At 41.7% G+C, this 27,509-nt stretch overlaps 2 protein-coding genes and 1 long non-coding RNA gene across 3 annotated transcripts; 2 read left to right on the forward strand and 1 right to left on the reverse strand.

Moving 5' to 3' along the window:
- Positions 1-2,217: 2,217 nt before the first annotated feature.
- LOC103722602 (MATE efflux family protein) lies at positions 2,218-4,050 on the forward strand. Its single transcript, XM_008813208.6, has one exon. It carries the CDS (start codon positions 2,436-2,438, stop codon positions 3,975-3,977), a length of 1,542 nt encoding a protein of 513 aa, XP_008811430.4. The 5' UTR covers positions 2,218-2,435; the 3' UTR covers positions 3,978-4,050.
- Positions 4,051-4,345: 295 nt separating this feature from the next.
- On the reverse strand, positions 4,346-12,336 carry LOC103722601 (uncharacterized). The gene is made up of 2 exons (XR_005509013.3): positions 12,033-12,336; positions 4,346-7,600 (listed from the first exon to the last, which is right to left on the reverse strand). It is a non-coding gene; the product is annotated as an uncharacterized LOC103722601 (long non-coding RNA).
- Positions 12,337-21,495: 9,159 nt separating this feature from the next.
- Positions 21,496-23,454, forward strand: LOC148714212 (protein PSK SIMULATOR 1-like). The gene has a single exon (XM_088717536.2). The coding sequence runs from the start codon at positions 21,754-21,756 to the stop codon at positions 23,158-23,160; it is 1,407 nt and encodes a 468-aa protein (XP_088573662.2). The 5' UTR covers positions 21,496-21,753; the 3' UTR covers positions 23,161-23,454.
- Positions 23,455-27,509: the final 4,055 nt, after the last annotated feature.

The following is a 27,509-nucleotide window of genomic DNA, read 5'->3' on the forward strand; positions in this document are numbered from 1 at the left end:
TTTGGTGAAACTTCGTAGCAATGTTAGTGTGAGTTTAAAAGCTTTCCTTTTGATGCAACTTGGAGAGGATGTCATTGGAGATGCCAGAAACCTAAGTTATAATACGTGCAACTATGGCCTAATCCTAAGATTTGGTCAATATGACTCCGATCAGTTATACTAGCTTGAATTTAGCTTTCGGGTTTTCTTTTTTATTTTTCTTAGTTCCATAATTATTATAAAATTTTAAAATATTTTTTCTTTGATTTATTAAAAAAAGTCTGAATCCTTTTCAGGATAGGAGGGGTCTTGATCGAATCTAACTAGTTTATCCCAACAAGATGCACCTCGAATTCTCTTACTTGTAGGTAACTAGCTTCAACAACCTTAACGATCTTGTTAGAAAAAAACCCTTTTATTTCCACATATGCACCTCGACCTTACAAAGTTGAATCCTCAAGCCTCATAGTCCCTAATCTATGTCATTTTCACACCAATACTCACCATGATTGAGCAATATATCTCTTAATTTTGACTAAGATGAGAAGATGGAAGGCTCCTCACATGCATGGCATGTTCAGAACTAGGTCTTGGTACTTTATAATGCAGGGTAAAAAGTTCATGCCTCTTGAAGCCAATAGCAATCATGGAACCATTGTGGAAGCAAAATTCTAGCTACAAAATAATAGAACTTTAGCATTATTTGTTCCATAACGCCAAGCTTTTTGTTCCAATAAGCACTTTTTATTGCTAGCTTCCCTTGGCACAGTAGGCTGTGCGCCCATGATAGGGATCAATTAAAGGCAATCCTATCTCTCCTTTTTTTTTCTTTTTCTTTTTCTTTTTATTTTTGCATTTGATCGCGTAATATTCCATGTGGGTCCCTTTGGCCAAGTCATATTAGTGGGCAATCAATTTGGGCTAGTGCTCCCGAGAGAAAAGGACCAAGAAAAGCACAAACGCCATGTACTGATAGCAAAAGAGTTTGCAGATAAGAAAGCTAGAGTTCTGCGTGTGGGCACTTACTGTCCCAGATATGCCGAAGCCGAGGACAAACATCTTATTTCAGCCTACATGGACCATAAGAAGTTGCCCTAAAATCCACTACAAATTAAAATTGCCATGGTGCAATGAAGTATCTAAAAAGGAATGGCGCCGAGCATTCCATTCAAACATCAATCAAGCACAGCGATTACAGTATGTGGTTATATACTAGTTTGATTACTATGTTATAAATGTTTAGTAAGGAGAGTTTACGAAAAGCTTAACCATGTCTTCGATCATTTATCATTAAAGCTTGTATTTTTTATATCTACATCGTCCAATAAACTGATACCAGATGGTTCAATTTAGAGTCATAATCATCCATATCACGTATAGTTGGTTTACTGTTGATGCTTGCCACCGCAGTATAATTCTTATTTCTTACTGCAATTAATCTATCAAGTCATGTTTCTCGATCATTTCATGCATTTGTTCTTGCTTCTATATAAATTACATATGATTCGAAATTCACTCAGATAATGCTTTTCTTACACAGGATGCATTAATTCCACTTGTGCATGGATTAGAAATCAAGTTCTGCAGAGATGGAGCGTCTCCCACTTTCATTTCTCCCATGGCTGAAGTTTGCGCGAAGAAAAGAACTAAACTTTATGGTTCTACACATCTAAAGGAAATCTATTTATGATTAGTGTGTGTGTCCCACGTATAGATTTTGTTCAGTTAGCTAATCTGCTTCAAATTCCTACTTTAGCACCATAATTAGAATATCCCGTGGCGACTAAAGATGTTGTGGACTAATCTTAAACTAATAGAAGGATAAGAAAGAAGGCTAGATAGAGATAGCTCAGATAAAAAGAAAAGAAAAAAAAAAAGGAAGGGTTTCAAGTGGAAGGCAGGGCCTTGATTGAATAAGGAAAAAGGAAGGCAAGGCACGGATGGTGGAGCCAAGCCAACCTCTTATTTGGTTTAGTAGTGGACAGGCATGACAAGAGCATTTCTCGACCACCTTAACCCCACTTCATCACTGCACTCCCATCACCCACCCCTCAACAAAATAAAACAAACCAACAAAGCGTTTCCCATGAAACCATTTAGAATACTTATTTCTTCGAAAGGTAGCTAGATTCACAGCTTTATGATGGAACTAAGGCGAAAAAAAAACTACTTGTTGACGTATTATTGGCTTATAGAGTAGGAGAGTCTCCTATGTAATGTTTTTTAAATGGGAGCACAAATTCTTTTCCCTTACCGTTTCCCAAAAGTAGGATCCACTATTGGGCCTTCGTTCTCTTGCATGAGCCGTCAACAAAAAATAGAGCTTTACCGGCTTTCTCCATCCAAATTCACGATTCCCATGCACATAGAAGATGTTATCCAAGTCTCCACGTATCATCTTCTTATAAGAGAACAAACAAAGGGAAACCCATCCAGGCCTTGGTCATCATTTTGCAATGGAAACTCCAGCCTCTAGAATGGGGGAAGAAAGCCGAAGAGGAGGAGCACTTCCTCCACATCCACCCTCCTCTCCAACCCATATTCCAAAATGGTTCGCTGGCATCAAGCAAACAATCCTCTCGGAACTCCGAGCGCAGCGAGGGATTGCCCTTCCCCTGGCTGCGATGAACCTGACATGGTTTGCAAAGACCGCCATCACCACCGCCTTCCTCGGCCGGCTGGGGGAGCTCGAATTGGCAGGAGGTTCGCTAGGCTTCACCTTCGCCAATGTCACAGGCTTCTCGGTGTTGACAGGCCTCTGTTGTGCCATGGAGCCCCTATGCGGTCAAGCCCATGGGGCCAGAAACTCAAAGCTTCTTCGTAAGACGCTCGTCATGGCCACCACCTTACTACTGGTAGCCTCTCTCCCAATCTCCCTCCTATGGCTCAACGTGGACAGAATTCTTGTGCGCTTTGGGCAACAAAAGGATATTGCTGCTCTTGCAAAGAAGTACATAACTTATCTTCTCCCCGACTTGGTGGTCACCTCCTTCCTCTGTCCTCTCAAGGCCTATCTGAGCTCACAAGGAGTGACACTGCCAATACTATTGAGCTCAGCTATGGCACTAGCTTTCCATTTTCCCCTTAATGTCTTGCTCTCAAAGCGAAAGGGGCTTGAGGGTGTGTCGATGACGATTTGGCTGACAGACCTAACTGTGGCGATCATGCTAGTGTCCTATGTGTTGGCGACGGAAAGGAGGAAGAAGGGCGACAGCACCAAGCTGTGGCCGGATGCAGGAGGAGGAGGGTGGTGGGAACAAAGGATGCAGGACTGGATCCGGTTGCTCAGGCTCTCCGCGCCGTGCTGCCTGATGACATGTCTGGAATGGTGGTGCTACGAGATCTTGGTCCTGCTCACGGGGAGGCTTCGGAACGCCAAGCAGATGGTGGCGGTGATCGCCGTCGTGCTCAACTTCGACTACCTGCTGTACTCGGTGATGCTCTCCCTGGCAACATGCGCATCCACGCGCGTGTCGAATGAGCTCGGTGCAGGTAAAGCACGGGAAGCTCGTGAGTCCGCCTACGTCTCGTTAGGCCTCGCCGTCCTGACCGGATTTCTGGGCGCATCAGCCATGGTGGGTGCAAGAGGGCGTTGGGGATACTTGTTTAGCCATGACGAGGGGGTCGTGGAAGGGGTGAGCAGGATGATGCTGGTGATGGCTTTGATAGAGGTGGTTAACTTCCCCTTGGCTGTTTGTGGCGGCATAGTGCGGGGGACGGCCAGGCCATGGCTGGGAACGTACGCTAGCCTCGGAGGTTTCTATCTCATGGCCTTGCCTCTGGCTGTGGTATTGGCTTTCAAGGTAAGGCTTGGACTCGGTGGGTTGTTGCTGGGATTTCTGGTGGGTTCTGCAGCCAGTGCCATTCTGCTAGTGGTGTTTGTGGCCTCTCTGGATTGGGATGGGGAAGCAGAGAAGGCACAAAGGTTGGCCGGCATGAATTCAGAGGTTGGAGAAGGAAATTGTGGCATGGAAATGGTCGAAAGTAACAGTGTCTGATTCACTAACAAACAGAGAATGAGTCAGTGTCAGATCTTGTTGCTAGAATTATGATTTTCTTGTTTTCTTCTTCTGTTGGAAGATAATAGGGCCCCTTCAAACCATGGGGATGGTGCCTGTGGATGAGTAGGAACAAGGCTATTTAATAACTCTTTCCATCCTATCCTGTAAATAGACTTCGGCTTGATAGAAAACACAAGGGAAGCAATTAGAAATCAACAGATGGGGCCGTATGTAGTGAATGGAACACTAGAATGCAACATCAAACAACTTTCCCAGCTAATTTTAGCTCCAAATTGAGAGCCATGTGACAATGGCTCTTCATACGGTATAACTAATTCATCCCACAAGATGAAACAATGAAAAAATTTCAGCAATAAAGGAAAACTGACTCATATAAATGAAAATATATCATACATCTCAAAGTACTGTATGATGAGATTCTGCCAGGTTTAACAGGACCGAAGCAACACTGGACCTACACTGATTAGAGATGCAAGAAAGGGAAAGAATTGAGCCAGGTTCTTCTTAAAAGAGGAATCCCTTAATCCACATATAGCTTCAAAAGTTGCCACAACAAGGGGTGCCCGAGCTGCAAGTTCTCTCCGTTTTGCAGAACCAACAGGGATAAGCCAACGAGCTCTTGGTTAGCAACCAGTTGAAACTTCAACAAGCTTCCCAGATTTCGCAGTGTGAAGATAAACCTGCAGGACCTCTCTGCACAGGTCAACAAAGTATGCCTCCACTTCTACATCCCCATTAAGAGCTCTGTCCAGTACAATAGTTTGTAGCAGAGCAAGGCACATCTGATAGGACTCGTTCTCAAGGCGTAGCAATGGGGGTCCTGCATGAGACGCCATGGCATGCAATTGAGCTCTGTACATGTTATATATCTCCATCACAGCCTGCAAAAGGATTTGCCTGTCATGCACAGCACCCATCCGTTGCAGTTCATTCACATTAAAGCCCAAGTCTAGATAAATATAACTAAAGTATTCCCTCCTTAGTGTAGTCACTGTGAACAAAGCGAAATGGTAATTGGATGCTAAATTATTATCACAAAGACTAGGCTAGACAATAATTAGCAAGGAAGAGACCTATGATGTGCATGCAATGCATGTATGAATCCATGGTGATGTTAAAATATTTGCAAAAGAAGAGGAAAACAAAAGAAAAAAAGAGAAAAATAATTTTATTTCTCTATTATATCATATTCGGTACATCTTAGGAATTATATATACTAGCGTACAGACTCTATATAAGAAAAATAATATATTCTGATATAGGATCATGCTAACAAAAAAAAAATGTTATTGGCTGATACAAGTTGTTACGTGATTCCTAAAATCACTCTAACAAGATCGTGGTTATCAATAACCAGGCAGACCTCTAGTGAATGGATAAGATTACCCATGAGAGAGGGGAGAGTTTTGTCAAAGGTTATGATTCACACGAATGAGAAGAAACTGCTCTGGTGCATAAAAGAGATGTGGTTCATTGGACTGTTGAGACTTCATCAAGAACAAGAAGGTATCAAGGATTGCATGCACATGTGACTCTGACATGAAGAGTGGCAGACATTTTTGATAAAACTGGGACAGAAAGTTCTCAGGTTAAGATCTGGTGACTTTTTTCTTTATTCTTGTCTTCAGCTTTCCCTAGTCCACAGGTACACTGCTCAAGTTAACCCATCATATTAGACATATCTTGTAAGAGATAGACCCAAGGAGAATGCAATTATCAAGATGGATTGTCATATTTGTAAAACCCATTCTACATTAGCATCATAGCCTTGTGGCCGGCTTCAACCACTATGTCAGGACATAAGATATTAAATAAAAGAGTGTAAATGCATAGGCAAAAATATTTTGGCCCTTTCTAGGCATAAAATGCCTTCGCATTGTATTCTTAGGTTCAGTCAAAGGTTAGCATCTCAACCACTGTCATGCACAGCACCCATTCGTTGCAGTTCATTCCCATTAAAGCCCAAGTCTAGATAAATATAACTAAAGTGTTCCCTCCTTGGTGTAGTTACTGTGAACAAAGCGAAATGGTAATTGGATGCTAAATTATTATCACAAAGAGTAGGCTAGACAATAATTAGCAAGGAAGAGACACATGATGTGCATGCAATGCATGCATGAATCAACGGTGATGTTAAAATATTTGCAAAAGAAGAGGAAAACAAAAGAAAAAAAGGGAGAGAAAAAGAATTTTATTTCTCTGTTACATCACATTCGGTACATCTCAGAAGTTATATATACTAGTGTGGAGACTCTATATAAGAAAAATAAGATAGGCTGATTTAGGATCATGCTAACAAAGGAAAATGTTATTGGTTGATACAAGTTGTTACGTAATCCCTAAACAAGATCATGGTTATCAATAACCAGGCAGACCTCTAGTGAATAGATAAGATTACCCATGAGAGAGGAGAAAGTTTTATCAAAGGTTATGATTCACATGAATGAGAAGAAACTGCTCTGATGCATAAAAGAGATGTGGTTCATCGGACTGTTGAGACTTCATCAAGAACAAGAAGGTATGAAGGATTGCATGCACAAGTGACTCTGACATGACAGAGTGGCAGACATTTTTGATAAAAGCTGGGACGGGAAGTTCTCAGATTAAGATCTGATGACTTTTTTCTTTATTCTTGTCTTCAGCTTTCCCTAATCCACAGGTACACTGCTCAAGTTAGCCCATCATATTAGACATATCTTGTGAGAGATAGACCTAAGGAGAATGCAATTATCAAGATGGAGTGTCATATTTGTAAAACCCATTCTACATTAGTATCATAGCCTTGTGGCTGGCTTCAACCACCGTGTCAGGACATAATATATTAACTAAAAGTGTGTAAATGCATAGGTGAAAATATCTTGGCCCTTTCTAGGCATAAAATGCCTTCGCATTGTATTCTTAGGTTCAGTCAAATGTTAGCATCTCAAGCTCTGCATAATTCTTATATGGTATGCTGAGCATATGGCAGATTAAGTCCTATGGCTCACTGCTATCAGAACAAATGCAGGACAGCTGCATACCAATGTGTGATTATCAGATGCAGCCAACTTGAAGAAAAGGAAAGGCAAAAACTAAACAAGATTTCCCCCAGTTCATAGAGGTTTAACATTGGGGTGCTGGGTCAGCATTCAGCAACAACCCAAATGGCATTCTTATTAGTGAACATGAAGAGTCGATGACAACATAGATTACAAAATCTGAAAAGACACTTGAATCCTTACATCTGGTCTAATAAACCTTTATTTATTATCTGATCATCTGTCAATTACATTAGTTCCTTCTATATCAAAGTTGATCCAGCAGAAAAGTTCTCCTTGGATGAAAATCTAACTCGTCAACAATGCTGGCGTCCAATAACTGCAGTAAGGCTTATTGTGGCTAGGGTTATCAGAGAGATCATAGCAACACAATAACATAAAGGATAGGTCAATAATACACCCTCAATTTGCATTTCAACAATCTATATCCACTGACCTATTTTTGTACAGACCCTTGTGCACTTGTTCTTGTGGATGACTGCTAACAGCACAAAATAGATCGGCAATCGTGCGCACTAGGAAGTCGCACCAGATGCCGAGGATTAGAATCATCATTTTGTCCTAAAAAACAAAATGTCCCTGCCAACTTTATTAAAAGGTAACGGCATGAGATTTTCTTTTGCAAAGTTGCATGTGAGTAACGTCAAGATGCAGCACAAGGTCATTGTCAGCTTGCACGTAGAATCCAGCATACTATGTAAAATTTCAGGAATACCTCATGCATAAGTTGAGAATTTATTCCGCAACTTAAGTAATCAATCTACATAATATCCTTGTCAATCAACAATATGAGCAAGTTATTTCACCTCCAAAAAATAGTATAAGGCTTCTAGGACCCACAAAAATGTGCTTTGGGAGCACTGCAAGAATCTTTCTTTATGCAGTTTTTTTACCAAAAGATTTTGATGCTAGTGTGATCCAAGGTTCAAAATATCGAGCTACAGGGCGCACTGGCCGGGGTTCAGTATAGGATGCAATATCAAGAATTGTGCTAACAAAGGGTATTAGATGGATATGCAAAGATACAGCCACTATGCCCTTAGTATGGCCTTTTTTGGGTTACTTTCAGATTTACACAATGTTTGGACATAGGTTTCAGGGTTTGCCCCAAAACCTCAAAAAATATTGACTTGATCCCAGATTTATGCTCTAATGAATGAATCCAACAATCAAACAACATTTGGTCTTCATTTGAAAATCCCCATCATTTTTTTAAATAAAAATAGAATTCCTGTTGAATTTTTGTATAATAAAGCAAAAAGAAGGGAGAAGATTTACCAAAAATTCAAAAATTAAGCTTCAATCCTATAGGTAATCTCCCTAAGCAGTCCTCCCTTCTCCCTCACTTTATTTCCAGCCACAAATTGTGGAGAACAATTTGAAAGGAGGTTGTTTTAGTCATCCTAAGCCATGTTACCGCTCGGTTTAGAACCAATCAAGCTCAGTTCAAGGCAAATGAATTCTATTCCACTCTAAACCACTCAATGTGGGGTTCGTTCAAGCGAGCTGGGTGAGGCTTGAGTGCTATGTGCCCAAGTTGATGCCCCTTGCATCATCAAGGGGTCGATATAATAGATACACATAAAAGGATAAGTATTGTACCAGCCAACATTTTAAACCATGGTAACCTTGGAGGCTAATTGTAGCATGTGGCTTTACCTAAGATAATTACCCTTCAGCTATTTCAATAAGATTAACTCCTACTAACCAACTGACTCCAAAAGCTTGAGCTAATAAGAACTTGGGCAAACAATGTGTATCAGGCTTAACACACCCCTCACATGTGGCCCGAACCATGCACGTGGTGCGACCAAAAAACAGAAACGAGTCAAGATAATAATCTGCTTAATTAAATAAAAATTAGCATGGAGGGAATTCGAATTCGTGACCTCCAGCAAACTTTAGCTTTGAGACTTAAGCCGATGGCTGACAATCCTAAACAACTCTTGAAGTTGTAAAAGTGCAGAAATTGGTAGCTCTTAGAAATAACAGTGATATGTTAGCCAGTAGAGCAGAGTCATGGTGGCACAGTGTGCCAAGTCGATAAAGTGGCCTTGGTGGAGCAAGGTGCTGGTTTTAAGCACAAGCTTGATGCGGTAAGTAGACTCAATGGAGCAAGATGCTGAGTTTGAGCATGGGCTTGGGCATAATTCTTGGAAGAGCAGACCCTCGTAAGGGTTCAATGAAATGTGATTTTTGACAAATGGATGACTCTTAGACTTGAGCAGTAACATACTGATAAAATGTGGCTCTTAGAGAGTGGGCTCTTAAGCTTGAGCATTAACACGTGATACACTTGGACGAGTGTTTACATGTGGAGCTTGATCTAAGAGTAGTGGATTGGACTCAAAGAGGAGATGAATAGGCTTACATGTAAAGAGGGAGAATGTTGAGGATCTATGTGAAGTTTAGCCCCATATAGAACAATCAGTGGGAGGTAGATGGATTGACATAGATGATTGGGCCTAAAACGGCTTAAGCTTTTAAGTTGATTTGGTTTCCACTTGTATAGCTAGGCCTTCTCCTGATTGGACTCATACTTCCTATTTCACCCCAACACTAAGGGCCAAGATATCTTTTAGAAGCACCATGGAGCTTCTACATGGTGCAAGGTCTTAGTTCATTTAAGAGCATCGGAAATCGCTCTGTCAAAGATATATTGGTAGACAGGAGATGCAATCGTTTTAGCAGACTCTCAACTCATATGGAATCCATATAATGATGGGGCATAGCACAACATTCCATAACGAGAAGACATAACTAAAAAGTCTATCAATTATTAAAATAACATTGAAAATTCTCAATCCAGACTTAATGTACTCATGGGGAGTCCACATACAGGAAAAGCAAATGATAGTGCATCAAGAACTTTCAAAAAATGGTCAAAGGATTCATGTGGTAGATAATAAAAGAACATTCACAATACATGATCCTATCACCAAATGTCCACCCAACAAATGAATTATCAATTAACAATGTTGTAGAAATATTGCAAATGGTAGACAAAAGTCCAACGACTAGAGGTCAAGTTGGCCAAAATATCAAGTTCAAAAAACTAATAAATTAAAGAGAAAGCTTTAAAAAGTAGCTACATTTCGAAAAATGAAATGTAAGATATCAATAAGATTTGGCAAGTTAGTATAACATACCAACCTAGAAACAGTCAAAACCAATTCAGAAGTTAGTGTATTCTAAAGTGAGGTATGTGGCTGCCTATGTGAATGCTACTGAATACGCAGCCCATTTAGCATTATCCTGTCATATACGCATCCCACTTTTATGCAGCCTGATGCAAGTAGATGGTCAAGATGGATGTAGGTTTTAAATAGGCCAGACTCAAGTATTCTGCATGCTGCTGACTATTGTTAATGACATTATTTTGTGAAAAATGTCCAGTTTTTCTATCAAGTACTAGCTCTTAGTTGTATTATTATTTTTAGTATCATTATTTTATTGTATCGTCTTGTAACTTATTTTCATTACGTGTTTAAAAAGTAGAACAACGTACCTACTCACATATGTGCCCTCATACAACATGCACTATGCAATCCCTTGACCGCCTGCAAACTATAGTTGCCTCCAAAGCATTAGTTGATTTTGTCCTCCATACTCTAAAGCAATCACATCAAATTGGAGGCTTACGCAATCGAACTAGAAAATCGTCAATGAGATCCTGACTTTTAAGTCTATTAATCAGAGGAAACAACAAAAGAAGATCCATAACCATAATCATCAATACTTATCTACCTAATTTTCCTATTTAAAGCTACCTCTGATCTTATTTTAAGCATTTTTCTAACCTTTTCTTCCAATCCCTTCCATGCTACCTTAGGCCTTCTCCTCCCTTTCCCTACATCCTTCAACAACTTACTCGTTATTACTAAAGGAGCCATAGTTCTTGGTTGTACATACCAATACTATTTTAGTTGATTAGCCATCACTTTGCCCTAAATTTGTACATCTCCGACAACTCTTCTAATATAATCATTTTTAAATCCATCATTTGCAAATTGTTTTCTTAACCCTCTTTATTGGCCAACATTCTAAGCAATTAAATATTGCAAGCCTTATAATTGTCTTATAAAACTTTCCTTGAAGTCACCAATGTATGTTTCAATCATATAATACCAAAAGCACCTCTCTGCGCCATCAATCTTGACTAGGACCACATCTTTGCTTCTTATTTTCTCTCAAATTGCATTTCATATACTGGATTTTTGTTCTGCTGATTTTTAAGCCATTATCTTCAAGAGCTTTCTTTCATAAATTTAATTTAGCATTTTTTTTCTTATTTCTCCTCATTAATTCACAATATATCATGTGTAAATAACATATATCACTGTCCACCTTTCTATGTATTGGCAATGAGTTCTACAACTGGTTTCAAAAGATATGCCTTAGTGTTGATCCTTGGTGCAAGCCTACAGCAATTGGAAATGCATATCCTCAATGATTTCAACACATTGTAAAATAACACCATTTCATATCATTTAATCATACCTTTCCTACTTAAATTACCTTTTCAAGTACCTTGTTATAGAGTTTCTCCAAGCCTAACAAACACCACAAACATGACTTAACACTAACACTCATTTTGACAGACACCTTATACTATATTTAGATAAGCTAGCTCCTACAAACATTTCAACCAAACAAGACAAAATTTGGAAGAAACATTTCAGCAAACATCTTATGCTCACCTATACAAACTTGCTGTTACAAACATTTCGATTAAGCAACACCAAATTTCCAAAACACTGACTCCACCCTATGGTTATTGGTGAGCCAGATGACTAAGGGACTACGCTATGCCTGACCCAAGTGGATCCTAACTCTCAAGGGACCTAGCAATTCTAAGAATTGTAAGAGAACATTTGCATGTAAGGATTGAGATTTAATAATAGTCTTTCAACTATGCAATCATAATCCCATGAAATCCCAACGATATTTCTATTCTGCCTAAGAAACAATTCGCCCAACACTTTCTGGTCACCTCACGATTTGGGCATGTGGGGCCAGCAGATGACGGAGCTTGGGATGCTGGGACGAACGACGACCTTGCCTCCTCGTCCCCACCGGTGAAGAAGCCGTGTAGATCCTGGTTTTCTCAAGGCCTCGCCACTGGTGGTGAGGTGATGGTGCTGGAGATCCGGAGGGAAGAGGAGATGAAGACGGTGCGATCCAGTGGACCACAGCATTGATGCTAGTCGATGAGAGGAGGAACGACAGAGTGAGATGAATGCCGTGGTGGAGGAAGAAAAGTGAGGAAGACAATTGAGGAAGAAAAGGGCTGAGCCAGTTTTCTACTTGGTTCAGCCAATTCTTAACAAAAAATAATAAAATATATTTTTTCTTTTCCAAAAAATAATTAAAAATAGGGAGGCTGGGAAGAAAAGAGTTAAGCAACCTGAGGCTGAAAGCAAACCGGATTATATCCAAAAGTATCCATTTTCATATCTGATTTGGGTCGGATTCGAATACTGATTTTTTTTTGTCCGATCGGATCCGGATGGCCAGTTCAAAAATCTCTTGGATATAGATACGGATGCGAATATACTGATTTTTTCGGATTCAAGTTCGGATCCGGATATCCGTTTAATAGAGGTAAGTAGAAAAAAGAAGTTTAAGTTAAATCAGAGAACCAATTAAATGATTAGTCAAATCTAAATTAAAAGAAACCAAGATATTGGATGATCATCACTTAAGACAGTAACCCGAAAATGAAATACCTAATATGAATAAAATTCTTCGAATTACCTCGCACGTCTGAAAGGCTCAAACCTCTTGTTCATTCGTCTGATCCCCCTTTCCTATTTGTCGTCTTCAAACAACTAAAGTTTTGAAGATTAAATATGTTTAAAAACAAATATGAATATTAATTTTGATATACGTTTAAGAGCTGTACCTATATTCGTTGAGCAATATGGATACAAATATGGACATATCAATATCCGATTCATGGCCTATTTTCAGCCCTAGAGCCAGCATTCTATGCAACTTGGTTCAACTAATTCCAATCAAAACAAATAAAATATTATTCATTTTCAAAAAATAATAAGAAAATAGGAGGTCTTATAATCTGTTATATCCAGTTAACAGTAAAATACGCTAAAAACCCTAACCTAGTGGACGATCAGGATGTCTCTCAACTTTTTATAGCATAACACAGAGTACCAGAGCAATCCCCTAGATAGAACAGGGTTAAGGATCTCTAGTCCGTGTTTGACTTAGTGAGGGACTGTGTAGAATAAATTCTCTTGCAATATTTCTATTTTTCTCACTATGATTTATGTTCCCCTCCGTCTAAAGTCTGTTCTACTATTTTATTCTTCTTCCTTTATGAATCATTTCATTAGTTCTTGTTTGTGATGGTATGGGTGCTAATGAATCTTCCTATGACGTACATAATCATGTTGTTATAGAGAAATGCTTCTCTCAAGGATTTATTTCCATTATTTTTTATTTTGTTCACCAACTTAAGGCATTAGTGGTGACTTTAGTTTCTTTTGGTTCCTAATAAAACTTGTTTGAAATATTTCTACTAGAGCATCTTTAGCAATTGGTGGATCTTCTGAAAATCACTAATTCAGTCGATATCTTTGTCCCAGAATGCAAATTACGTGAAGTGGTGGTGAAATGCAAAGGATATCTTCGTATTTAAGTACTTCTGTAGATATTTTTATTTTGAGGTATGTTTAAGCCGGATGCTAAATGTCCCTGTTCTTAGAGTTGCCTCCTTGTCTTGTGTGCATTATGTTTTAGACCTTGAAATAACAAGCACCTGTTATTTGAACTAGTAAATGTCCATGCAAACCACTTGAATGTATAAGATGAAAATTGTATTACTTCTATAATTTTCAAAAACAGTTCTCTAAGAACATATTTTATAAAGTAACATTTTATTGCAAAAATATATTTGAAAAATCAAATATAATTATGCATCATGAGATAATTTCATGTTGTACATGCAGCATGAAAATGGTACATTGAAAAAGAAGCAATATTGAGTATATGTAGATATTTTTAGTATTATATTATATTAAAAAATATAGAACATGATAGAATAAATACTAAATCCAAAAAAAATCTAATTAAAATATAAAACAAATAAATGATTAATACAAATATGAAACCGTGAATCTACTTGGTTGAAGAAAGGTAGCAAAGATTGATTGTAATATTTCTATATTATTGTAATCTTAGTATTTTATTTAAACTTGACAAAATGCTAAAATAGATAGAATCAAATATTTCTATGTCTAGACTAACAGCTCCTACTTTTGAAGTGAGAGGTCTTGGATTCGAGAATACCATCTTCAAAAAGAAAAAAAAAAAATTATGTCTAGGTATTATAAGATTGTGATCCCATCCAATGTGGCTGGATATTTTAAGTTTTCTCTTTTCTAGACCCAAATCAAACTCAATGTTATATTTTTAGTGTTTGGGTTAGATCTTTGACTTGAACCCCTCACCATGCCTCTATCTGGATTGAAAAGTTCCCATAGCCACCCAATTGATAACATGAGTTGAAGGGAGTAAAGATTAAGAAAATTAAATATCTAAATTGAAGTTAAATCTTAACACAAAAAAGAGAAAAAAATAAATATCTAACATAGTGAATTGGAGTGTGCTCAGTCTCTTCCCCAAATACTATAGAGTGATTAGATTCCAAAATGGGAGAAAACCTCTACAGAAATATTCCAGTAGCCCTTCCAATCCTTTCCTCTCATCTCTTATTATCTTCCTTTTCCTTTGATCTCCTCTCTTGCTATCTAATTCTAAAAGGGTTAGAAAACTTAATTATATTACTTGTGAAATTGAAGAAAACCAAAAGGTGTTGAATTACTAGTGCAATATGATAGCAAGGCATTAGGGATGGAAATAGACCAAGATAGGCTAGGCAATACCTCTACCTGAGCATGGCCTGAATATTTTGGGAGGGGCTTCAAGCCAGGCTTAGGATCGAAAATTTTTAGAAACCCCAAGCCTGAGCCTGCCCTGAGCCCAGACCTGGGACCAACTCGAACCTGATTGAGTCGTCCCAAATTTTTTGAGTGGACTATGGTCCATTGAATCAGGAAAACAACGTTCTCATTGATAATTCAGAATTCTGATCATTGTAAGATATCTTGAATCGCATCTAACTATTGTACCTTCAAAAGATTCTATATAAGCTTGAAAGTACCAATATTCAACAGTTATAAGCGTAAAGATTTAAGAAAGAATGATGAAGGATTTGAGACTTGTTTCGACCTGAATTTGGGCTTAGTTTGGGACCTTGTTCAGGCTCGGTCTTGGGCCAGATCAACAATATACTCTAGCCCACCCGAAAAATAAATGAACTCTATTTTTAAGCTTAAATCCAGCTTGAAATCTTTCTGGCTTAGTTCGTAGAAAGCATGATGCGCCTTGAATAGCTTCACCAAGATTTGATGAGTTGTGGAGTTAATTCAATGTTAAATAATGATCAATGACATAAAAGCTGCAAGCGTTACTCGTTGAAGTGACTAATGGCAGAATATATTGTTGAAGACTTCGTTGCAGCTCGTTCATGCTATACATATTTGATCAGATATCATGTAGATTAGTATGGGGCCTACAAGGAATACGCATTAGGACTCTCATAAGCATCAGCCATCCAAATCAAGAACATAGTCAACTAATCCCGGATTAAGGTTTACTCGAGTAATGCTTAAACCTTGTGTTAGCCGTCTCATCTCTTGATTATTAAGTAAAACTATATGTTACTATCATAAGTGCTAAATTCATAATTACCTTTTTGGTGATCATAAGTGCCAACTAGTTTCCTTAGTAAAATCATTGGATTATGACATGCAATGACCTAAGTTCAAATCCCACCCATAGCCATTGGCTGGGTGAAGAATCACCCTCTCTCTCTTTTCTTAATAACAAAAAATAAAAACTAAAAACACTTTCTGAAGCTTAAGTCAGTCTTTTTGGTGTAGTGTATTATAGTTAATATTAGAATTCATTCTTTGAATTGTCTCTAGGCTTTGTCTGAGTCAACCCATGCCCAGCTTGAATCAAATTCCGCCCAGATTATGGAGTTTGGCAAGGGCCTAAAAACTGATTTTCTGAACTCAAACTAACGCATGAAGCTCGCCTAGATCAGTGGTGCTCTCTCTGGTTTTGTCCATTTCCAGCCTGAAATGCCCACTATAAGATGTACCATTCCTTTCACATCTCAGGGTCTAGCTGTAGAACACTAGCCCCAAACTTCTCCATATAGTTAATGAGGAAGGGTGCAGCTTATGTCTATTGCTTCCTGTCATAGGAGACCAGCTCCATAGTTACAGAGCTTTGACACTCATTTCCAGCCCATGACCTAGTCTTTCAGATGTATCAATGAAATCCTTCGCTGCATCATGACATAATTAAACATGGCAGAGGAAGTAAGGTCTCTTATGGACTTGATTAACCAGTTCTTCTTCCACCAATGTCTTTGAGTCGCATATCCACCACCTAACATGATGAGAAGACCATTCAACTCTCCCTGCACCTCCATGGTTGAAATGGCTAATTCCGGGCCTCCACCCAGGGCAATATGATAGCCTCCCACATGCACTCCAGTCCATCCATCCAAACCAAAGGAGGAGGCAACACGGATATGACTGGGATACCTCCTTGTTGGGACCATCGATCTCTTTAATTGGGTACTGTCCATGTAAAGTGGAACAAGTTCCCTCCCTCTCTCTCTCTCTCTCTCTCTCTCTCTCTCTCTCTCTGTGTGTGTGTGTGTGTATGTGTGTGTGTGTGTGTGCGTGCGTGCGTGCGTGGCTTATATTGCTTCCTTTCTTTCTTTGCTTGTTTTCGATTAAAAGATGAGAGGAAGCACCTTTGGGGACCTTGGAATGGATGGGGAGGGGAGGGGTGGAGGGGGCACCCCGGCAAGAGCCTGGGGTCTTCATCATTGTCTCCTGTCGCACTGGGGGCAAAACCATTGATAGATGTGGAGGAGACCCTCCTCGTCTCCAGAAGCCACCACCCTGTGGTGGGATCCGAGTAATGGGCACAAAAGGTCTCCGTCAAGGAGGGCCAGTGGGGGAGAGGCCATTGAGTGGAGCTGAGCGCGCGTCTCTGGCCACCAGTTAAGGAAAGGTTTTGGCCAGCCCACGACCCACAACCCCTTCCTCCACTCTGCCTCCCTGGTGTCGCTGCCTTCTCATTTTCTCTACGTACCTTCAAAAGGATCAATCTCTGAGGCAATATTTGGGCATTCACTATGGCCACTTTGGCCTATAAATATTGTGCTACGTGGACATCCACAACCGAAAATTTTCTTCGCAACCGTCAACGTTCCCATTATTCCCACTAGTTCAGCATCGGAGATTGTCATCGGACTCATCGTATTCATATGCATGTCATAGCAACAGACCACTGACGTCCTAATCTTTTTTTATAGCACCAAAGCAAGCTTGCTCGTCAGCAGAACATAAACCTTAACAAATTGTGCGAGAAAAAGAAAAGACATAAGATATTACGGAATTTTAGAATAATATATCTTTCTGTTTATTTGCTAGTTTTTATGAATGTACTTATATTTGTGTGCTTTAAGTTATCCGATCCGATTTATCCAAAAGAAAGATTATAAAAAGAGTGGAGTGAGTATTAAAAAGCTGGCGCTGAAAGATGTTTTTTTTTTTTTTTTTTGGTAAAAAACAGCTACTCAATCATATAGATCTAACATGAGTACAGCCTGCCATGTCCGTAGAAATAAAAGACAACAGAGAAGAAGGAGCGTCTACAGTAGACGTCCACAAAACATCCCCGGAATGCCGGGCCACAAAAGAGGCGACCCAGTCTGCGGCCCTGTTCGCCTCTCTAAATACATGACCAATTTGGAAACCGACCATCATCTGAGCCATCCTCCGAGTCTCCCGAATGAGGGGGTGACCGTCGCCGTACCTGTCCATCCCCCGGATCCAATCGATCACCACTGCAGAGTCTCCCTCGAGGAACACTCGCTCGGCGCCAAGGACCTGCCTGGCATAGGATAATCCCTCCCAAGCAGCCCGTAGCTCCGCACCAACAACTGTAGTCCCAGGTGTCCGACGCCCACCAGCAACCACCAATCTACCACCATGATCCCTAATCACAAAGCCGACCCCTCCAGTCAAACCGTCTAGTGACCTACTGCCATCGAAGTTTACTTTGAGATAGCCAAGGGGTGGGGGTACCCAAGAAACAGTAACAAAAAGGGGCGCGCTGAAAGATGTTACTAGGTGGAGAATAAGCTGTCAGCCACAGACTAGAAAGCTGGTGCATCGTATGAATTGGCTAGTGGTTATGGAACACTGAGTTGGGTTAAAGCTAGAGACGGTACGAGCACAGAGCGTCCCCGCTTGCATGATGCCCGATGCTACATACGTGCGTCGAAGGCATTTCATTGCGCTGACTACTGTTCTGCGGTCCTTCATCTTCTCCTTTATGCAGGAGCTGAGCTTGTTTTGACTTTAAATGGATGTCATAAAGTTCATATTTATGCAAGTGCCGAACTCATAAAGTTTATATTTATGCAAATAGATGACGAGTGGGGGGTATTTTTTTATGCGAAAGAAAGATTCACTTTTTTGTCGCACGAATTCACATTGTACCATTCACTGATTACTTTGAGACTTATGCAAATGAATGGATAATGTAGTTTGGAATTTTTAATATCCGTAGAGTGGATGATTCAATAGTAAATTCATATGAACGAAAGTAAATTATTTTTTTTGCAACAAATACAACATAGATCGATGTATCCTACTTTTGTGGTTTGTCCATGTTCACCTTTTTGAAGATGGTGAATTAACTTCTACCAAAGCTCAAATTATGTGTGTGTGTGTATATATATATTCTCTCTTTCTCTTAATTTTTGATATTTCAGTTAGAAAGATCTGGATGACTAAACTTAGTGGACGTTTGGTTCACAGGGAGTATGATTTTTAGAAAAGCTGACGTTTGAAAAGAAGAAACGCCCAACCATCGTGGCTGGCTTGGTCTATCTGTCAACTTCCATGGCGAAGCCTGGAATGATCTACCGAAATGAAAAAAAAAAAAGGCTGGCATGTGGAGCTACGTAAGAAAGAATGTGACACGATGCCCCATCATCACAGCCTGGTTTCCTAAACCTCTTTGCTTTCTTTATCAATGACCACCTTAGTAGCACGGATTCTGACGGCATCAACACTAAAGGTGCTAAGTTCCAATGGAGAACTACAAATTAGTCGACACAGTGCAATAAAGTTTGTACCGCTCACATGCGGCAAGAGCAAGGTATTATATCCCCTTACTTGTTTGAGGTAAACTGGGAAAAACCAGCCTAAAGAATCTCATACGTTAATTACAAGAGAAGACGAAAGAAGTAACGCATGTTTTTATCTGCATCGTTTTAATATATATTTATATGTAGGAATTTTGTAAGGACGCTGGAACTTTATTAATACTCTCTCTTTTTTTTCAGCTCATCTATATATATATATATACACAAGCAAGCAACGTTAGTGTAAGGAAAAATTTTCGAAAGAGAAAAAAAGATGGGCTCAAAATCTCAAATAATGAGCTTGGCTCAAGAGACGCCTTACATAAAAAAATTCTTTCCAGCATAATTCGTGTGCGCTTGCCCTAAAAGACGAAAAGTTGTCTATTGAGCTTAATGGTCAACTTAATTAAAATAGATGGGCACTCAAAGATATATGTGTGAGTGTGTGTGTGTGATGATTTGAAGTTCCTGATGACTCTAACACTAAGTAGAGTCAGTCTAAGTTATTCAACAATAAATTGTTACACTTTACTTATCCTAAAATGTAAAAAGTCAGATTCATGGTAGGATTGGAATTTAGTGTAGACATATGCAAACTCATACATTTATGCCAAAATCAGCAATCTTTTGTTGGATGGTTTTCTTTTGTAAAAAAAAAAAAATATTTAACTTATTTATGCTTATTTTGGTGCATTCAAGGAGTAAATTATTTTTTTTGGGTAAGTCAGGTATATTATACTATTTATGTATCAATACATCTATTTGAGTCAAAATACAAAATAAAAAGTAAATTAGATTTTTTTGGTAAATAAAGAGAAAATTAGTGCAAAGCCATGCAGTTCTCTCTTTAACAAAATTAATCAAAAGTAAAACCAACTTGGATCAGGAAGCTTGGGGTTGTTTTTTTTTTACTTTTTGTGGTACAATGTAATCTTGGAGCTGTTAGACCCATGTAAAGAGAGATGCTTCCAATCGTCAAAATCCATGCACGTAGATCCAAAACTAAGACCAGGCATGCAACCGAAGAAACGATCAGCGGAACAAATCCCTATAAACAGTCCGTATTAAAGTTCTACACATCATTCCGAACTCATTTAATTGTGACATAAATCGAGTTTTAAGGAGGGCTCCGCACAAGTCACCGTGGTTATGGGACCCCCAAAATCCTCTGCTGGACGAACTGTATATCTGGCCAGCCGTACGTACGCTGTACCTGTCCGTATGCCATTAATTCGGTAGGATTGCAATGTTGACTAGATGGATGGTCGTGATTCCTAGTGATGAGCGTATCAAAAACAAATAATATTGGATAAAGATTAAAGAGAGGAGAGATTATACCACATCTGCAATATATCATAGGAACAATCCGAGATTAGATGAAAAGAATGATAATTTAAGACAAGCTGCATTTTGAATAAGATCTATAGAAACAAGAATTCAAAATGACATGGTATACCACTAGTTGATGCAGTGCATCTGGTGTAGGATATAATTTTTTTGAAGAAAAAAGAAAAACAAAAAAACTTGAGAGGCCTGCTAAGCTTCTTTGTAGTAATAGAGGGCAAGGAATCGTCAAAGGAGGTAGGAGCTAGGAAGACTTACCAATAGTAATCTTGAAACATAGAAAGTAGCAAGGAAAGGAGAACATGGAATCCGGACTCCCTATGAGCTCCTTTCCTCACGCTCTTGTCGCACGTGCAAGCCACCAAGGAGATGCAACCCCAAGCAAAACACCAACACTGTAAGCAAAAGAATAAAAATTATTCACCCAAAAGGAGAGGGATATATCTATTTAACTAGCATTCAATGGGAGTCTCGCACATAGCCATGCAAATTTTTAATCAATTCTAACGAAAAATAAAAAAAAATAATTACGGGAGACAACTAAAAATGGTTGGGATCAACATGAACAATGCTTAACATGATACATATCTACTTCCTTAAAAGGGGATTTTATATCAACAACCACCACCATCCACCGAGTACACCTCAATATCGTTTTTTAAACTTCTGTCAAAGAAAAAAATTTCCTTTTTTTCCTCTTTCCAAATGATCAATGACATTTGATGGAAACAGGATACTGTTTGGAGGGGGAAATAATCAACAAGTCAAAAAGGTGACCACAGTAATAGAAATGCACAGCAACTTCGCGTTTACTATCCCCAAGCAACAGCAAAGCGAAACTTTTCCTGCTCACCTTTCCCTACCAAAACTCTCCATATTTCTCCCTTCCATCCCCACTTCCACTATATGTACCACTTAGATATCAAGATCCCAAGAGCTCACTCACCCACCCACCAGCCTCTTCTCTCCTTTCTTTTTTTTATATTATGCTTATCCTTACAGCTCCATCTCTAATCATTTTCTCCCTCTCTCTCTTTGCTCCAAACAAATAAATTGGGCACCATCCTCTCCTCCTATTCCTTTTTATTCCTCAAAGCCAGATCCCATGGCCCTAGAGTCATGGCTAACCAAAGTGAGGTCAGCCATTTCAACCGGCCTCGACTCGGTCCGATCGACGATGAACGCCACCGATGCCATAGCCATCGTCAGCCGCAAGAAGGCCAATGTTGGCATCCTCGCTTTCGAGATCGCCAGCCTCATGTCCAAGTTCCTCCATCTATGGCGCTCCCTCTCCGATGTGCAGATCGCCCGCCTCCGCCATGAGACCATCGCCTTGCAAGGAATTCGCAAGATCGTCTCCGACGATGACTCCTTCCTCCTCAGCGTCGCATGCGCCGAGCTTGTCGATGCACTCCGCCTCGTCGCCGAGTCGGCCTCCACCACCTTAAGCAAGCGCTGCACCGATCCGTGCCTATGTGAATTCTACCGGATATTCAAGGAATTCTCCGACTCCGGCCACGACCCCCACCGGTGGGTGATGAGCTGGAAGGAGATGGAGAGCAAAGTCAAGAGGATGGATCGCTACGTAGCATCCACCGCCACTTTATATAAAGAGATGGAGGAGCTCTCGGAGGCAGAGCACGGGCTACGGAAGCTCCTGCAGTGCGGCGGCGGGTGCAACAAGAACTTCCCGGCGAGCAAAATCACAGCGATCGCCGAACTCCAGCAAAAGATCTTTTGGCAGCGACAGGAGATCAAGTATCTGAAGCAGACCTCCCTGTGGAACTGCACTTTCCACACCGTGCTCTCGCTGCTCGCCCGGTCGTCGTTCACCGTTCTCGCAAGAATCAAACAAGTATTCGGCATTGGATTCGAGTCGTATCCCCTCCCGTGCAGCCTCTCGGCTACCGTGTACCCATCATCCGACACGCCGCCGCCAGCATCGCCGTCCAAGAAGAAGCAGCAACGCGGCATCTTCGAGTCGAATTCGGCGATGCTGGTGCCGCCACCGACGACTTTGGGAGCCGCGGCGCTTGCACTGCATTACGCAAATCTGCTTATAGCGATCGAGAAGATGATCCGGTTGCCGCGAGCGGTCGGCCCGGATGCAAGGCACGATTTGTATAACATGCTGCCGGCGAGCGTGCGGGGAATTCTGCGGCGACGGTTAAAGGGGGTGGGCGGGTGGGGGGCGGCCACCGACACGGTGCTGGCGGCAGAGTGGCGCGCGGCGCTGGCGAGGATCAGCGAGTGGCTGGGGCCGGTAGCACACGACACCGTGCGGTGGCAGGGGGAGCGGAGCTTCGAGGGGCGACGGAGCGCTGCGGCGGCTCCCCGGAACGGCGTGCTGCTCCTCCAGACGCTCTTCTTCGCCGACCGGGAGAAGGTGGAGGCCGCCATCGCCGAGCTCCTCGTCGGCCTCAACTATGTTTGGAGGTTCGAGAGGGAGATGGCCGGCCGGGCGGCGCTGGCGCACATAGATTCCAACGAAAACAAGCGTGTGGAATTCTAAGGCATATGAACTTCCTTGTTTTTAATATGATTTCTGTTTTTTTCCCATCCATTTCCTTCCCTTTTTAATGCTATTCAAAATCTAAATCCCTCTGTTCTTGTTCAGCTGGTTGAGTTATCATGCATAAAACCACATTAAAACTCCCTTCCTCACGTACGTGGTGCATGTAATTTACTAACGTATAACTTTTTTCCTTTTCTTTTCCAAGTTACCATGTTCTTAGTATGAATGAGATCCATGATGAACTCTAAGCCTAGTGTAAATAAAAGAGAGATGAAATGTTCTTATGTTTTCTGAAGAACAACCAGGTGATGGATCTAGCATTTGGCTGTGTCTGTGTGCTTCTTTGGTTTGGATCCTAGCTAAATTTTCCTTTTCCTCTATAATAGTTCTGCTCCGGGTGCAACAAACTGTGGCCACTTAATCTCCGGAATGGGAAAGGAAAGGACGGGAACTTATCTCTCTCCTTCCACAAAAGAAAGGGACAAAAAAAGTAAGTTATGATTCCTCTCCTACAATTACTCTCTTGCGGGCACAGGGAGGAGTGGTGTGACGTCGGACACCTGTGTATGGGCCCACACACTGCGAAACCTCAAGTGCTACGGTCCCCATGCTACACCTTAAGGATCTAGGTTCACGAGTACGGGCTGATCACGACCGTTTATTAGATGAAGTTTATATCGGTTTTGGCCACTTGGAAAGAATTTTTTTTTCTTCTTTCTAATGGGTTTGTTAGTAGTTGGTTTATATATTGGGCGTGATGAGGAGAGGCGTGTTCTGGGTGATGGATTCGGACACATGGGGGTGGGTGGCGTCAATCATGGCGAATCCATCACATGCCCTTTGCCATTTGTTTACTCTGATTGCATGATTGAGGGGCAAATGCGCGCATCGAAGTTTCTCCTGGCTGAAACTTTTAGTATTACTTCTGTGTTCAGTCATCCAGAAAAAGGTTAAATCCCCTTTTGAGTTATTCTTTTTATCAGTATCCCTTTGTTATCTTCCCACTCAATGCAGCTATGCTCCAATGAATTGTTGTTTGTAGAAGAGAGAAAATATATGTTTAATAATAAAACAATTACCTATCTTTCTAATTAACATAGATTTTATAACTTCCATTGCCAGAAGCTACAAATAAGTAGTAATTTTACAAGGTGGGTTGTTTGTAACTAATCCAAATTGTACTTAGTTGAAGGTCAATGTATAAGGATCCATGATAGGATTGTAGAAAAAAATTGCAGAGATATGTTGCAAACTATTGGTTTTGCAAGCATAAGAGGATATGCAAAAGTTGTCTCTACTTATTTTATAGTTCCATTGGGGCACCAGAACTAAACAGAAATCTGTTGTTCTTTTTCTCCTCTCCCCTTGGCTTTACCAAATTGTTGTATCCGAATATGCTTTACATTTCAACAAAATTTTAGGTGGCCTAGCCTCCCTTCTTTTTTTTTCTCAAAAAAAAAGGATATATGCATGTAAAAAGGCTCTTCTTTTCAATAATATAGTACATGGCTTGTAACAACCCGGACCTCAGCTCTAATGGATCTGTACTGCAGTATCTCTTAGTTCATATAGGTTATAAGCCAAGTCAGCTTTGATACCATTTGTAACCCATAGCTTGTACTACTATATTAGTGGTGTAAAGGCATCTTGATCTTGCACCAACATACCCCATTCTCAACTCTAATGACCAAGCCACAACCTACCACAGAAACATTCCTATGGAGGGCCCTGTCAATATTAACCTTTACTATCAGGAAGGATCCAACAAAAAAAAGAAAGAGGCAAGTGATTCCCTGAGAGATCAGCCTCTTTTGCCACAGTACAAGTTTGATTGCTAATCTTTGTCGGATTTTGTGGACTACTGCCGAGCACTCTGCTCTTCTCTTTCCTTGGCAACCACATCTCCCACACAATATAGGCCGCAAGGGACCTGTAAATCTTGACCACCATGCCCCTTTAGAATTACTCAGAAAAACTTCTTCCATGCGTTCTTTATGGCCCACCACAATTCCCAGTATCTCAGAAAGCATGTGTTGCTGGAAATTGGACCCGGGGGCTGCCGCAAACCGAAAAGGGAGGAGCTCCGCTGCCTGGGGCGGTGGATGGCGGTGCGTCGACGGGCGGCGTCCTCCTGGAAGATCCTGCAAAAAAGCCGGTGGCCGGATTTTCCGGCGCCGGCCCTCCGAAGCTTAAGTCAGAGGGGGCTAATTTGTGGGTGGAGTGGTGGAAGAGAGCCTTTTTTTTTCCTCTCTGTGTTTGTGTGTATCTATCCCCCCCCCCCCCCCCCTTTTTGTGTTTTAATGTCCTCCTTTTATAGAGGGATATAGTGTTACCTGGGAGGTGACAGGGGAGTTTGTCTCCTTTTGCAATAATTGGGCACGATGAGTTTGTCTCCGGAGATCGTCTTGGGCCGTGTTCATTTAATGACTGAGTGCATCGGAGGCCCGAGGGGGTCTTATGCATTAATGACAGGTCATGCCGAGTTCCTGTGGAGATCCCGTGCCTTGATGACTTAAGGATGGCGGCAGATTGTAGTGGAGTCACGTACTTGGTTGTCAGACCTGTTGGAGGATTAAGCGGAGATTGGATATTCGGCTAAGGCATAGGCTCAGCAGAGGTGCCGAGCCGAATAGGTCGCCTAGCGGAGTGTCCTGTGGCGGCGTTGCTCCTGGTCGGCGCTTTCTAATCGAACGCCTCCCTGGTCGGCGCTCTTCGGCCGAGCGCCTCTCTGGCCGGCGCTCTTCGGTCGAGCGCCTCTCTGGCCGGCGCTCTTCGGTCGAGCGCCTCTGAGGTGTCATGACTTGGGTAATCTCCCAACACTACCCCCCGACTTCCTAGTTCTAGCTAGCTACCAGCTTGAGCGCGGGAAGTAGTTTTGGTTGGGTTATTATGGATTTAGAAATTTTAAAGTCATTGCGCGTTTTTGAATTACCGGGCGCTTCGAGATGTCTTTAATAGGCGGCGTTTCTCCTTTCCCGAAAAGGCCTCATTATTGGGACGCCTTCTCCGAAGCGTCCTCGCGTCGTGGGCTCATGATGGGGCTGTATGATTCGATAAGGCGCTTCTGTGTTCGAAGTGTCAGCCCGGAATAAATGTGACGCTTTATCTTTTGGGTTGACACGCGTCGTAATCCGAATAGGGAGTAGCATTTTTTCTCGCTGATCTGGGCCGTTGGGGGATTTATATAAACCCTCACCTAGCTTTCTCCTCCTCTCTTATCGTCTTCTTCCTTCAGCTTTTCTCAGTCCGAAGTTTTTTGTTCCCGGCGTTTCACAGGTCCCTTCCCCCCTTCTTCTTTTCCTTCTTCCTAATGGGTTCCGGTCCAAATGAAGTCGAGTCCACCATGAGCGTACTGGAGGTGGAAATGACCGAGGAGTGATTTTTTCCTCTCTAAGGGTTCCGGTTGGAACCCACCAGGCAGGGGGATCGGGTGACCGACCCTCCGGTAGGCCGGGTTGGAGTGTATTTAGAATCACTCTGGGCCTGCCTACGTTTCCCTCTTCACGGTTTCGTGAATGAGTTGCTGACGGAATACCAGTTGGTTCTGGCGCAACTTGCTCCGAACGCCTGGAGAACAGTGATCGGTTTCTTGTCGCTGTGCTTACTGCACGGGATTCCGACCTCTGTTAACGTCTTCCGGCGACTTTTTGTGCTAAAGTTGAATCCGGGAGACGGAGAGTGGCTCTATATCGCTCTTCGGGCGGGTCGGCCGCTCTTCCATGGTACCCCCTCGTCCATCCACGACTGGAAGAAGAAGTTCTTCTTCCTGGGGTCTGAGCGGTCGTGGGGGTTTGACCCTAGGTGGGGGCCAACCCATCTCAAATCTGTCAACAAAGTCCCCAGGCTTTCTTCGCGCGAGCAGGGGGTCCTCGACGCCATCCGCAGCCTCGGGGGCGGCATCTTACTGAACGGCCTCATCAGTGAGGACGCTCTAGTAAATGTTGGGCTGAGCTCGGCGCGTCCCCATGGTAAGAGTAGCCTTAAGGTGTTTTTTCTATTTTATTACAGTTTCTAAGTTTTAATCCTGCTCGTCCTCGCAGATATCGCAAAGATGGTGACCAAGAGCGAGGTCCTATACGCCCGGTTCCAAAAGAGAGCGGCCGAGCTCTCGGGAGAACCGACCGAGCCGAGGAAGAAAGCGAAGACCTCGGTGAAGACCTCGGCGACCACCTCAGTTGAGGCGCGCGCTCCTCGCCCCGCGCGCTCTGAGGCTGGTCGGGGAGAGGGCGCAGGCTCTGGCGGAGCCACGATGGCACTTCCATACCCGGTGCCCATTTCGCAAGTCCCTGGTCGGCAGGAAGCTCCAAATTCCGACCAGGGAGGGAGGACTTCGACAGATTTGGCGC

This window comes from Phoenix dactylifera, chromosome 3 (assembly GCF_051530095.1).
Source record: "Phoenix dactylifera cultivar Ajwa chromosome 3, Ajwa_hap1_PhDact_Kaust_v1.1, whole genome shotgun sequence".
Lineage (NCBI taxonomy): Eukaryota > Viridiplantae > Streptophyta > Magnoliopsida > Arecales > Arecaceae > Phoenix > Phoenix dactylifera.

Bases quoted from the DNA above. Each gene is read 5' to 3' on its own strand.
- LOC103722602 (XM_008813208.6), top strand. From the start codon at position 2,436: ATGGAAACTCCAGCCTCTAGAATGGGGGAAGAAAGCCGAAGAGGAGGA.
- LOC148714212 (XM_088717536.2), top strand. From the start codon at position 21,754: ATGGCCCTAGAGTCATGGCTAACCAAAGTGAGGTCAGCCATTTCAACC.